Raw genomic sequence first — 15639 nt, 5'->3', positions numbered from 1 at the left:
CAATTCCATCTTACATCATTTGTGGTCAAGACGGGATACATCCGTGTAAAACGTTGATTACGTATGAAAATCAATTGGTTACATGTCAGTTTTGTGAACAACCTGCACACTACGGCAAACCATGCACTGAAACTACGAAAACAAACAAAACAAACAAAAACAAGGACAACCACCCGACAACGGAAACTAGTGAATGCAGTGCTCCTGTTTCAAAAGCACCTTCACCATCTAACCAACTATCAACGGCAATCAATGTACAAAGCGCATCTACAGCAACTGCAAATGAACCCAAGACTGCGATCAACAATGAAAACAAGGAAACGGAAACCACTCACAATTCCAACGATGTAGCAATGGATGATATGAGCAACGGACAAAATGACGGACAATCTTCGCTAGAAGGAAATGGAAGCTCCTCTCCCCCTAGAAGAAGGGTGACAACGAGATCCAACAATAAAAAAATAATTTTATGTAACAAAAACATGGGTAAATCGGCCACGTAAAGCTATACGCAAATTGGCCTGAATAAAAATTGTTATAAATAAAAAAAAACAGTATCCTTGTGGCTTCGATTCATGGGTAGAAGTCGTTTTTGTAAACATTCATTGATGTATATTTCACTGTTCATTGAAGCAGTGGTGATGAAGGGTTTCGAAATCCTACCGCAGCTACAAATTGCTTGCCAGACCATAGCTTTCTTACCAAATTTTTCGACTTCAATCGATGTCTCGGACTGGTTTAACACTTGCCCTTCTTGCATAATTCCGGCAAGAATTTGAAATCGAGTTTCACGTAGGTTTCGTCGTCCATGATTATGCAGTTCAAATTTCCAGCAAGAATCATATTGTATAGCTTTCGAACCCTCGGCCTGGTCGATGTTTCTTGTTTCGGACTACGTTTTGGTTGTTTCTGCTTCGAAGATTCAAACGTTCTTTAGCACGAAGAACATTTGACTTCGAATTGCCCATTTTTTTGGCCACATCCTGAACTGAAACCTCCTTCTTTTGCTCGAACGCCTTCAGTATACGTTTATCCAACTGAGGGTTAGCAGGACCTTTTTTCGACCCGTTTTCGGTTTATCCTCAAATGTGTTATCCTCACCGAACTTCCTGATTGCATTTCGCACGGATTTTTCACTTACTCCTTCCATTTTTGCTATCTTTTTCAGTGACAGTCCGCGTTCTGTGCACCATTTGTACACAATTTTTCGACGTTGTTCTGCTGAAAGTCCACGCATTTCGAAACAAACTAATGAAAACGAATAAACAACAGCACAAGTGGTTAGAAAAGAGTGTAAACAACAGTACGCAGCCATAGAAATTGACAGATTCTGAACCATTGCGAAATGGCAGCGGGTTTTGGTTGCGTTCATACTTTCTGGGACAGTCTTTACTCTATCACTCTGTCATCTATTCTGAAGGTTTGATAACAACCTATAAGCCATACTGATAAGAGGCTTTTTTGTTTAGATTCTAAGTTTTTGAAAATCGGTTCAGCTATCTTTAAGAAAACTAAGGAAATTTTGAGCCCTATTTCTGGTATGATATACCCAAAAACAGTTTTTCAGATCAATTTAGATTTAGTTATATCAAAAAATATTGTTGGTTTTTACTGTTAGATCAACAAATTTCTTTCCGGTTATGCAATCACTGTGAAAATCGAAGAATCGAGTGTCGTATAGCATTTTCGATTCAGTTCGTCGAGATCAGAAAATTTCTGTACTTGTGTGTGTATGCAAGGATGTAGGTAACTCAATTCGATTTTCTCGCGGATTACTGAACCGTTTTGGTGACATAAGCTTCGAATAATAGGTCTCGTGATCCCATTGTCTACTATTAAATGTTATTTAAATACAACTCCGGTTTCGGAGTAACGAGGAGAAATGTATTAAAAATTCAAGAAACGCGATTTCCATATACTTAGGTTCAAACGAAAGGTCTCATTGTTTTAAAGCCTGCAATTTAATTTTATTCGGATCCGACTTTCTGTTCCGGAGTGACGGGTTTACTCGATTTCCGCTTTTGAAGTAACCGAGTAAAATGTGCAATAAAGTTTGAAAAAGTTCACGCAAATTTCTCGTACACAGAGACCACTAAACCAATTCTCACCAACGTAAATTCGAATTAGAGGTCCCATAGTTCGATAGCATGATATCAAATTGCCTGGATCTGGAATAAATTTCGACTTCCGGTTCGGGAGTGACGAGACAAAATGAGCGAAAACATGGGATACCGTGTATTCGTTTCACTCAGAAGCCGCTGAAACAATTTTAGCAAGCAAAGATGGTCTTATGGTCCCAATGTCTGTCATTAAATTATATACATGTTACGGAATGGCGGAGTAAAATAAAAAAATAATGAAAGAAGTGCATTCGATTTTCTCAAGCACTACTAAACCAATTTTTGTAAATTTTATTTCAAATATAAGGTCTGATTGTCACATAGCCCACTGTAAAATTTTATCCGAATCTAACTTCCTGTTCAAATCGTTATTTAGGGTGATGATTCAAAGACCGAGCAAACTGTTCAAAACTGTGGTAAAAAACTGTTCCAATTCAGATCTTGTCAGTTGATGGTCAAACAAATCGGTTTTGGGTACTACTACCATGAATAACTAGAACGGTAGTACCAAAAACTCTAGGAAATGGAACGGTCCTAAGGCCTTATAGGTGGCTACAAAATGTATCCGGATCCCACTTCTGGTTCCAGAGTAATTTGGTGATAAATTATATACATTATAAATGGAAAAAGGGCACTTGCAATTAAAAGTGTAATGGTCACATAGCTCGCTGCGAAATTTTATCCGGATCCGATTTCCTGTTCAAATCGTTATTCAAAGTGACTATGCAAAGACCGTACAAACTTTACGTAAATGAGACAAAAAACTGTTCCGTATAAATCGAATTTGGCTCTAGTGGTCTCTAATTTTCGGTTCCGGAAATGACAGTTTAAACTCTAAAAAATGGATCTGTTTTATGGTCTCATAAGTTGATACGAAATTTTATCCCACTTTCGGTTCCAGAATTATACGGCGAAAAGTGTTAAATGTTTAAAGGCATCATTTCAAAGGATGACTCAAGATACTAAACAACCAATAAAACTTTTCCTACATGTTAATCTTGCTAGTTGATCGCCATACAAATTTGCTTGGCTATTCCGATACCGGAAATAATTGTCAAAAAATCTGAAAATTTACTTGCATCAATTTCTGAGAAAGACATCATTACAACACACAACAACAGATTTTCAAAGTCATGTTCACGCTGTTGAAATGGATTTTTTTCTGTCGGTCAACCTATAACTCTGGAACTATTTTTTCTCTGTATTTTCTTATAGTATGAAATGTTCTTTAAGAATATTTTGCCAAATTTGCTGCTCTATCGGAACAAAACTCTGAGAGTTGTGAGCCTTTATCCTATCTTATCTCATACTGTGAAAAGGCAAGAGCTCGGTGCACAGGCCCAAGAGTTCTGTTTCGATTGACTCGAAAAATTGACGAAACATTCTTGAAATGTTTTCTTATTACAAAATATAAAGAAAAAATATGACTTTTCCTTACCTTTCCGCTAGAAAAATAAATTGTTTCCTTCGGTTTGATAGACAATAAACTTCAATCTTGTTTTTCTCGAAAATACGTTTAAGAATTCCTTCTCCATTGTCATTTAAAAACTATTTCAACAATTTTTTCAAATATGTGCACATACTTTCTACATAAGAAATACCCAAACCCAATGTTTTCTTTTTCGTTTTTTTGTTATTTTGGGGAGGTTTTACAGCTACAAAATGGCGGATGTGATCGTGAAAAATCAAAGTTTTGACTTTAAACTACCACCAAAAATTATAAAAATAAAGGAATAACAAATAAAAACGTTGGGGTCTAGAAGAACATGTACTACAACTATTCTACTTGGATTTTTTGACTGCTGATAATTCAGCGCTGAGATTCAGTGGACACCGCAAATCATGATTTCTAAAACGATTATTTGTCAATATGTTGTTCGAATGATGCTTAGTAACGGGTGTTTTTAGTAGGTATGTTTTTTCAATAGGGATTACTCTAATAGGTTGAAAGTTGTGTTGACAGTGTAAAGTGACGTCTCTACTCAGTATTGTTTGGCAAATCATCATGAATAGATTAACTGCCGAACAACGCTTCCAAATCGTGGGAATTAATTTTCAATATCAGTGTATAATTAAAACTGTTTATAGCGAAAAATTATCTTCAGTGATGAGGCGAATTTTTGGTTGAATGGACCCGTCAACAAGCCAAATTGCCGTATTTGGAGGAAAAATAATTCACACATCGTTCTAGAATAACCTATGCATCCCGATAAATGTACTGTTTGGTGCGGTTTATGGGCTGGTTGAATCTTCGGTCCTTATTCCTTCAAAAACTAGGAACGATGACGCGTTACCGTGTGTGTAAATCGATACAGAACCATGATCAATGAATGTTGCCAAATGTTCAAGATATGGATGTGTACGAAATATGATTTCCACAAGATGAAGCCACTTGTTATACTGCGGCCGAAACAATCGACTTATTGAAAGAACATTTCAACAACAACATTATTTCGAGAAATAGACCTGTGAATTGATCTCCGCGTTTATGTGATTTTTTTTTGTGGGAATGCGTGGAATCATTGGTTTATGCGAATAATACAGAAACGATTGATGCTTTTGAAATCAATATTCAAAGTGTCATTGCTGAAATACACCCTCAAATGCTTAAAAAGGTGGTCGAAAATTGGACCTCCAGAATGGTCTTTGTGCTTCCCGACTTCCCTTAAGATCTTTTATTCAAAACTAAGCTAGTGTAAATCGATTCAGCCATCTCTGCGAAAATTGAATGCATATTTTTCCGTTTTTTTGCACATATCGTTTCGGAATCGAAAGTTGGACACGACAGCAAGCCATACTATTTGATCTTTTTGAAACGATTTGAAAATTTCGATGATTCGATGCGAGCAACTAAAGAGTGATTTTTAAGAGGTATAGAATTTTAAAAAACTACACAGAACAATTGAAAAAATTGATCAAACCGTTATTGGAATCGATAGAACGACCGATATAATTTAATGTTTGAAGATGCTTTCATGCAAATGTAGGCCGCGGTTCCGCTTTAGATGGTCCATGCGCAAGATACAATTTTGGCACACTCTCTCCAGCATATCGGCCAGTTTTCACGGGTAATGCCTCCGGCCCATAATTCACATTAAACAGACCAAACTGAACAAGTTTAACAAAGACTCAAGACACGATTCACGCTTGATCTGTCAAAAACAGTGTTGCCAAAAAGATACCGGCAAAAATCACCTCTTAGTGTACATATATTATTTTTACTTAAACGTTTTAGAAGTGTTACTATTTTTCTATTATATGTTGATTGAAATTCACGTACGATGTCACCTTTCTTGTAATTTAATTTTATTGGTTTAGTTCAACGAATTCCTCCGAAGGAACAGAGTTTCCTTAATGGTCTCTTTTACTGGTACTTTCTGCTTGGGCGGTAAACCACAAGTATCATTCATAGTCTATTCGTTCGTCGAATAAATCGTCTTTTGAAAAGATACCGACCTTTCTCTTTTAACAGGTTGCACATATCTCACCTTCTGTGAGATCTCAGCTTTGTCGTTTTTTTTTTGTTGAGCTACATTAATTATCATGATAGTTTATTGGGTATATTTTTCCTTTCTCTCCCACTGCCCACAGATCGGTGTTGTAATGTACCTTCTCTATCAGTTGCTCGGCATAAGCACCATCATTGGATCGGTCGTCTGTATCGCCACGATGACTCCCATGCAGTTTCTCTTGGGAAAAATGATGTCATCCAATTCCAAGAAAGCTTCCGTAAGTAGTTATGTATGAAATAATTTCTTATGATGTGGTTGTAGTTTCCATCGAACAACATTTTAATTAAATATTCTGTGGTGTCGATTTCCAGTAGCACATGACAAAATGCCTTTCAGAATATTTATTCATGCAGTTTCAAAGCACATTCATTCATCAAGATTGAACCGATGCGGGTCCGCTGCTGAAGTACGGTTCCGAATAATGACTCGGTCATGCTCCAGAAGGATGCTTTCTATCGATACAGAAGTGTGTGCCACCGTTGTCCTAGTTTCCCCATCCAGAACACTTATTATTCTGTCAACCAGTTTTCTCAATTTGCATCGAACCCTGTGTTGACATACTTAATTTGCACTATTTTTCTCTTTTTTCTCCATTTCTCATCTATCCAACGGCGACTGCTGGGCATGTAATCTGGTCAGGAATGCACCGACGAACGGCTCCGGCGAATCAATGAGGTTCTACTGGGGATAAAATTAATTAAACTCAACGCTTGGGAGAATGTCTTCCGGGAGAAGATCACAAAGGCCCGGAAGCAGGAACTTCGGCATCTGGATCTGGACTCATGCTACTGGACGTTAATGAGTAAGTAGATTTCGGACTGTGGGCTTCGTTTTGGCGATAGCCCCGTCGAGGTATGTGAGATTTAAAATACGGTTACTTCGATCTCGGGATTTTCTCATTGTAATTTTAGAACTTGTTTAACCTTTTAATGTTTGAAAGAGTCTTCAATTTTCCTAAAACCCTCTAGAATGAGAAAAAATGTCTTGTGGTCAAAACGAATCTCGAACTGGTTGTTTACGACAGTTTGGGAAGGCGCCTCGCGTCGTGTTTCATATGCATCTTGAGACAACTTTAAAGACGGTTCTCTCGAAACACGATCTTCTAAATCGGACGAACTCATAGCTGCTAAAAATCTCTATCGATTTTTTTCTAATTTTGAGGAGGCTTTTATAAACACATTATCTACACGGAACGACCGAAATTAGCTCTGTGCCTAATTCGTATTACTGTTTTTGAATTAGTTGATTTTAACAACAAAATTTCCAAAATAACTATGAAATTAGTTAAAATTGAGAATTTACTTTGCTGGAAAAAACTCTTATTTTTAGAGAATTTGTTTAGTTGGCGAATATCCTGGACAAAAACCAGCAATATTTCAATCCAAAACGAAATTCTCATTGACAACTAATTTGTTATTAAAATGCAGAAAATTTGTTTCTATTTTCTATCACCATCAGTACTGAAGGACAGCACAAAGAACACAAAAATGAAATTGGTTTAATTAACAAGTTAGTTTATTAGTCAAAAACCCATGAGAAGTGTCAAAGCAAAACAATCCATTAAAAAGCTAAAAAGGACAGTCTTGTTGAAACTGCTTGCAAATTGTTTTGATGTTTTTCGCATGTGATACGATATATCCATATATAAATTTCTGATTCGATTTGTGAAAATGACGTAAACTGTTAGTGGAAAGTGTATTTATTCAGAATTTGTGCGCATTTGAAGCGATTGTGCGAAATAAATACACGGAACAGTGAAATGAGTTTCGAATGTTGCACTCTAATTGTATATGTCAAATGATGTTTTTTATATCTTCCAACCTTCCGGGCTACGCCGTCCGGTGTATTACTTGTATTCGGTTTTTGTTTTCCGAGTGCTCAAAATTTGCAGTGAGAGTGTCGATTTCGCGAAGTCTAATGAAGAAAGCAGCGATTTAGAAGATAAATTTTCAAAAAGAAGTTTATGTTTCGCTTATGTCTTTTTCTCCAATACAACATCGTATTTATACCTGCCAATATAGAAAAGATTACCGCGACTGAAATATTTTTCGGCAGTAGTGTGCCATCTAGTGGCTAGTAGTCATTACGGTGTTAACGTTTTTTTCGGTGACAGTGCGCCACATAGCTGCAAATTGCCGAAGCCAATTCAACCATTTATGTTGGTTGAAAACAACGTTTTATTTCTCTAATTGAACTAAAAAATTAGTTGAATGGAAATGAAGTGTGCCTTAGCTAAGAAATGACAGCACGTTGAATTGGTGAATTCAACTAAAAAATAGCCATTTCAAAAAATATTTTATTATTATTAAGGGAATCAGAAATAAAAAATCTAAATTAGCAAAAGTAAGATTTTTTTAGTTGTCTCAAAAAATAACTAACTAAAATCAGAAAATCAACTAATTTTTTCGCCAAAATGCTGATTTCGGTCTTTCCGTGTAGTATACCACGTAGGGGTTTCTTGATATACTGATATGTGATATATGATATACTATTTTATGATATAAAAAAAAAAAAAAAAACCATCAACAGTGACTATTATATAGCGTTATTAGAGCGTCTGAAGGACGAAATTTAAAAAAAAACGGCCTCATTTGAAGAAGAAAAAAGTTTTGTTTCATCAAGACAATGCACCGTGTCACAAGTCGATGAAAACCATGCTGAAATTGAACGAATTGGGCTTCGAATTGCTCCCTCATCCACCGTATGCTCCAGATTTGGCCCCCAGTGACTTTTTCCTGTTCTCAGACCTCAAGAGAATGCTCGCTGGTAAAAAATTTAGAAGCAATGAAGAGGTAATCGCTGAAACTGAGACCTATTTTGAGGCAAAAGACAAATCGTACTACAAAAATGGTATCGAAAAGTTGGAAGATCCTATAATCGCTGTATCGCCTCTGATGGCAATTATGTTGAATAATAAAAACGAATTTTGGCAAAAAACGTGATTAATCCACCTAACAGTGAGATGATACCTTTTTTATCAATCCGCATGTGTTTTTTGCATGGATATTCTTAGGTGTTTTAGTTCTCATGACATTATTTTAATTATCGTCATTTTAAACGGCAAATTAATCACTTATCACCCTGTAATGTCGAAACTGCAAATCGTATCGAATTTCAATCTTAACGTGTGACAATCGATTGAACATTCCATGAGATGTCGAAGTAAGTTCCACTTTAGAGTTTTTCGTCATTATTTATGGTACTTCCAGAGCCGGTATTCAGGAATTAGCATAGCCCAAAACGATTCGAATGGCCATAAATTATTACGCCAAACAATTTACATGAAATTTATAAACTCATCATCTGTAATTCCATAATCGGATAAAATTCACCAATTTTGTATGGGACCTTAAGTCCTGTAATATTTGTTTTTGAAGTTCGATTTGGTCTTTTTTGAGAAAATGATTGAGCTTTGAGAATCGATTCGATACTGGAACCGGAATTCTAAAATCGGTGTAGCCGAAATCAGTTAAATTCACCTGAGCAGTGTGTAGACATCTTTGAGAAATTGTAGTGCGAATTAAAATTTGGGGGTACATTCCGAATCCAAAAACGAATACCGCTCAAACTGAAATAAATTTATTTGGTAATCGACTATCCAAATCTGCAAACCCGATAAACCTGATTAATTTATGTGAAATGGACATTTTTATACTAATCACCCTGCATTTTCTAAACCGGAAGTCGGATCTGACTAAAAAGTAAAAGGTTTTATAGGATTTTACGACCTCTCATTTGAATCATAGATGATTCTTGAATTTCATTTGAATCTTAGATCGGTTCAGCCATCTACGAGAAAAATTAATTGCATTATTTTAATTTCGTTTCACATATCATCCTGTGGTTCCGCAATCAGAAGTCGGATCCAAACGTAATTCAGGAACCTTGTTTGAATATACGACTTTTCATATGAATCTGAGTTTGAAGAAAACGGTTTAACCATCTCCGAGAAAATTGAGTGAAATTATTTGTCACACACGCATTTGCTGATCTCGACGAACTGAGTCGTATGGTATATGGAAGTCATGTTCTTCCAGCATTTATTGCTGTGAGTAGTTTAAATCAATATAATTATGGAATTACTTCCAACTCGATAATGCTGGTATCATCTGGTTTATATATGCCATATTCGAAAGATTATGTTGCCAAAAATGAACCGTGCTAAAATTGGTCCGAGGCAAATTGTCATAAAAAAGGATGTCCTTTTGGTACTTAGAAACAATTATATGTAACAGTATAAAAAATCGTGTTTCATGTTGCTCCCAAGCATTGCTTTTTCATACAGCGCTCAAAATTCCTTCTACTGGAATAAGGCTTACACAAAAATATCGATATCTCCGTTAAAAATGGACGGATTTCAACAATCTATGGCTTGTTGGATAGGTATTACCGAGCGAAATCTAAGTCTGGAAACATATTCTGTTTTCAAGGTCAAATGTGACAGATACTGTCAAAAAACTGAAAATTTTGACATAAAACTTCGTATAACTCAAAAAGTAAACATCCGATCTCAAAACCATTCAATACCGTTCTGGGTGACGGGGAGACCTTTTATTTGCGACTAGTTTGATCAAAATCGGTCCAGCCATCTCTGACATCTCGACCTCTTAGTTGACAACACACATACAGACACACACACATACACACACACACACAGACATTTGCTCAGTTCGTCGAGCTGAATCGATTGGTATATGACATTCGGCCCTCCGGGCCTCGGAAAATTTTTCGAAAGTTTGAGCGAATTCTATACCTATTTTTTATGTATATAAAAAAAGGTAAAAACTTTGGTTTTTGTTCCTGCTTCAAATATGAAGACATAGCCGGTTCGCCCATATCGGACCTCCAGGAAAACTAGCCGCAGCAACTTGTTAACGAAGAGGCTATTTTCAATCGGAATTATTTAACAATATGTTTTTTTTCTGTACATTGAAGTGCACTTGATTAAACACTGAAAAATAAATTTCCATAGCTTTCACTATATTTTCGGAAAGCGCAAATAAAATTGTTCTATTTTGTGGACGCACATGGTGGCCTTACCCCTTAAATTGTCTTTTGCAATGTTGCTCAATTTATAAGCTATGATCATTATTTTATTAAGAGTTTATATTCTAGTGAATAAAACTAAATGTAAGAAGTAAGAAATTCATTAGTGTAAATCGCGGAGGCTCTGGAGGTCAGACCATACAGTCAGTATGATCATAGTATCAGTCATGCCATTGTCTTGTGTTCTAGAAATAGACTGCGGAGTTGGTCGATCCAGAATGTCTTGTTCCGCTTTATAGTACTGAATCCTTCCGTTTGTTGAAGTCATAACAAATTAAAAATATCATATTCTTACATTTCGTCTTCGACTTATCAGTGAACTACCAGTTAATATAGATCATCCAATGTCACCTCGCGGTTAAAAACAAATCGCTGACGTAACGAAACGAAAAAACAAGTAACGATTTTCTGGTAGTTAGCAGATAGCACTCATTTAGGTCATTTGGTACCTGGTAGGTGACATTAGCATTGCAACATAAACTGCAAATGCACTGATGAATCGAAGGCAAAATGTAAAAATATTAAATGAGTCATCTGCATTAACTGGATAAAAACCTAAGCGGAGACAAAACCCTTAAATGCAATATTACCAAATAAACCAAAGTAGAAGATTTAGGCAGAATCAGTGCTGTAAAACTGCATTCAATTCAATTGAAATCTAATATCTGCACACACTGACCAGCACACTACTGCAGTAAACTTCACATTCTAACACACACCCTTCTCATTCGCACCGAATGGGCATCATCCCGTTCTTCATTCGTTTCTCTCTCTACCGAAGCTCAGTTAAACTACCGTCAGTTTATCTCTTGAATTAACAAAATATCTCTTACAATTGAATGAGAGAGCGGCCTTTAAGTCAGATTCATGTGAAAAAACATGTAAACAAACATGTAAACATTGGAATTGGTTCAGGATAATGTATGAAAGGTAAATCAGTCATGATATGATATTTCAGTTATAACATAAATAAACATAAATTAATTGTCCCCTCTTTCGGTTTTCATTTTTAATATATCGATTTTAACTTGCTGGTGATAATTGAAAACTCAAATTAGAACCGCTACCCTCTATTTATCGTTATGGTAGGAGAGAGTTTTGTGTTTTCGAGCTGATGTTTATGCCTAATCACTCGCACTTGCTCACTACCCGCAGTGAAGACAAGGAAGATAATAAAACAGGTAGACTACTTGACACTACAAACTGAGTAAGCAAAACTTCAAGTGAAAAATTGACGATGAATTCTGGGAGCTTCGGTCACAAAAGTAAAATGAATGAGAACAGATATGCTGATAGTCAAAGGCCATAAAATATCGATTGAAATGAAGTTTTACCGCACTGTGCAGAATACACATTTAGACATTTTTTGTGTGTATCAGCTTCAAAGACTCAGACATGGATTCTAGAAATGGTAGGAACCTTCCTGCTACAGCAATGACAACAGACCTTCTGCGTGGTGTAAAGCTCCATTGGTTTCTGGCACTGAATTTCCGAAATGAAATTAGAACTTGGATTCCGGTAAACCTGAATTCTGAACCTATTTAAAAAAATCAGTTTCAGAATTAAGATTCTGAATACAGAATTAAGTTCCTGAATACAGGCAACGAAGACTTCGTAACTGAATCCTTAAAGTCTATTCGCAATATTCCATTTCATTAAAATCCATTTGGTTGCCACCGATATTTCTCGCCGAGTTTTTCCCGGTGCCGACGGTGCGATGGATTTTATGCCGGATCTGGCATGCCATGCACACGCAGGCAGCTCAGTCATCGCCGATGAGGAAAAAAAACGTCCCGGATCGTCTCGGATGGTCCCGTCCCGGAATAGTGCGAATTGACTTTTATTCTAGATTCTGGAACTAGATTTTTGGAACTGATTTTATGACTAGATTTTGTAACAAAATTTAGTGACTTTGTATCGAGAATTCTGATTCAGAAATTGAACTTCAGAATTCTTGAAAAAAAATTCAAGATTTGAACTCTAGATCTGTATTTTGGGACAATATTGTAGACACAAATTCCGAACCAGAATTTTGGAACTGATTTCTGAACCATAATTTACTTACTGAGTTTAGTTTCGGAATTTACTTCCTGAATTCAGATTTAGAACTTAATTCCTAAATTCAGTTTCAGAGTACATTGCCAGACTTCAAGTTCATTATTCAGAACCTGCATGCTGGAATTGAATTCCGAACTAGATTTTGAAACTGAATTTAGTTCCTTAGACTAGGTTCGGAATTTAAGTTCTAGAATTAAAATTTGAGACCCGGATTCTGAAAATAAATTCAGTTCCTGAGTATGCAAAAAAAAAAAAAACTACTACATTGTTTGTTGTATTGTTCTACTTTTATTGGTTCAGCGATATTTGTTTGGTTAAATATGTTTGTCGTCAATAAGTCATGCTTTAGTATGAGTGTACCCGTTACAAAAAAAAAGCGAAGCAGTAAAATTAACAATACTCACACAATCACTCCACTAATACGAACGATTATTGGTATTCGGAAGTGTGAAAGAAGCATGTCAGTTTTATTCGTATTCACGTCCTCCAGTTATAAGTCTGACATAACCCACCCGTCTTTTTTATGAAGAACGTAAAGTTTATTTTAAAGAATTTGAATTGATTTAGCTGTCGCTTCATCGTGCAAAAAATCGTTTTCAAATATACGACTTTTTTTCAGTGTCTAATCTATTTCGTGGACATCAGTTTTGTACAAGTACTAAGTTTCCGAATTACAAAAATCATTCTTGAAACGAATCAGTCAACGAATCAAATTAATGGCTTGCCATACGAAACACATGTTCAAAGCTCCATCTGAATTCTAGAATTCTAGTTTCGGGAATTACTCAAAGGATATCAAGAAAATAATTGCATTTTGTGTGACATCTTTCATAATCCACCAGTTACAGACCAGTCAAAGATAAAACAATGCAATCTAATGCACTACGGTCATGTTCTCAATGTAGCTCGAAAAAGTGAACACAATGCACATCAAGAGCTTAAAATTTCAGTGACTTTGACCGCACTGAGTTTATCCTGAAGCACATTACGGTAGCCGGAATGTTAGTGACTGTTGTTGATTACCCTTTTACGTGTGGCTCCTGTCCGAATTAACGGTAGATGCAATGTGTGTTTTTTTCTCCACTTCACGCCACTCTGGTTATGAAAGTGTGAAATTTTTTTCACCGATAATGGGTTCATGTTTGTCTGTGCTCTGTGAGCTATGATTTGACATGTAGAATTAACCGGGGACGTTGGCCTACTTTTTCCTATTGTAATTCATTCGTCAAGTGTTTCTCAAAGTAGAGCAAACGCATGCAGAATGTATGAGTAGAATAGCAAGATTGAATAAATGATGAAAATATGTTAATTTGTATTTCACTACGCTACAGACTACGCAGCAGTCCAATGTGCGAGCCAAAAAAAATTTAAGGTCATCACTCTGCATGAGGCCGTAGACAAACATATGAAAAGCAACAAATCCAGATGGTATTTAGGATGACCGCACGAAACGTTATCATGTTTAATTTACCCCAAGTTCCCTTTTTGTACTAAATAGTATTCATGTTTAACTATACAACATAAAGCAGAAGTATTTGCAGAAGACCGGATCGAATGTTTCTGATGTAAAAAGTCTAACAAATCGTTTGCATAAAGTTTTAATGATAGCAGGAAACTCGTTGTACCGTTTTAACACATTTTATTCTTGTCATAACATTCAGTTGAAATCCAATCTCCAATCCAATACGATAAATATTGGTCCATATTACGTGAAAACCTCTGCTATTCAAGTAAATACAATGTGAATGGACGTACTAGTTCTTTTAACTCATTTTGCCGTATTTTATTTCATAAATCGTATCAATGGTTAAGCTTTCTATCGCATTCCAAAAGGAGGCTGATTACGGTTGTTTAAAATGGACTGATATTACATAAAAAGTCTCAAAACAGTAGATTATCAATAGATTCAATGATTGCACTAACCCTGTTATACCGTTTTACCCCAAAATTTATAGGATAAATTGGAGTAAACTGGCGTTTTTTATCATTTTTTCCTCACTGTGCATTGTGTTAGTCACTTCGGAAATCCCAAAATTTAAATTTTTCAACAGCACGGCAATGAAGGACCTTATTAAATGTCATGGATAAATCAACGTGAATCACTTCTACTTGAAACTTGTTCTCTATTTTATCGTTTAAATTAGAGATGGTTTTACATCTATTGGGTTCTTTAAATAAAGCTTGCTTCCTTTAGAATTGGAACACACTTTTGCTCATATTGTGGCGCTCCTGGTGGACGGATTTGGAAGTTCCCCACGTGTCGGGAATTCTGTCAGTTTCACGTATGATCTTTGACATTCCGCAAATCGACTGTACTTTGTAAACAATCAACATGGAAGCCGAAAGAAGAGAAAAAATTGTGCATAGTTTTTTGAAAAATCCATTGTGGTCTGCATCTAGGCAAGTTAAACAGCTGAAATTGCCCAGAAATACCGTATGGCGCGTTATCAAACGGTACAAGGAAACATTGACGACGATTCGGAAGCCTCATGCCAATCGTCGGAGTGGAACTGTCGACTGGAAACTGCGCGGTAAGATTTTGAAGACGATTAAGAGGAATCCTAATCTGTCGGACCGTGATTTGGCCAGAAAATTCGGTGTTGCCCATAGTACCGTGAGGAGAACTCGACTCCGGGAAGGAATCAAGTCGTATCGAGCTAGCAAACAGCCAAATCGGACCATAAAACAGAATAGTGTGGTCAAAATTCGTGCTCGGAAACTATAGAGCAATTCCAGGAATGAGTAGACGACAGTTGGCTTGTAAGACCAGCGTCCTATGCATTAAACCGCCAACCCGGGCCAATCGTTGTAACTCGGAAACCGTTAATTGTACAAAAATGGCGTTCAGGAAGAAGTTGTAGGGAATCGATTGGGCACTCTAAAAAAATATACACTGAAAAATT

The 15639-nt window shown here is 36.3% G+C and overlaps 1 protein-coding gene across 6 annotated transcripts in view; it reads left to right on the top strand.

Annotated features, from left to right (window-relative positions):
* Positions 1-15639, top strand: part of LOC131429719 (ATP-binding cassette sub-family C member Sur) — a 209771-nt gene that overhangs the window by 99645 nt on the left and 94487 nt on the right. For all 6 annotated transcript variants that reach the window (XM_058594034.1, XM_058594038.1, XM_058594035.1 and 3 more), the window contains exons 8-9: positions 5712-5849; positions 6272-6434. In XM_058594034.1, coding sequence (XP_058450017.1) covers positions 5712-5849; positions 6272-6434 — 301 coding nt within the window. The remainder of the gene's footprint in view (positions 1-5711; positions 5850-6271; positions 6435-15639) is intronic.

This window comes from Malaya genurostris, chromosome 2 (genome assembly GCF_030247185.1).
Source record: "Malaya genurostris strain Urasoe2022 chromosome 2, Malgen_1.1, whole genome shotgun sequence".
Taxonomy (NCBI): Eukaryota; Metazoa; Arthropoda; class Insecta; order Diptera; family Culicidae; genus Malaya; species Malaya genurostris.
This window is presented reverse-complemented; position numbering and strand designations above follow the sequence as displayed.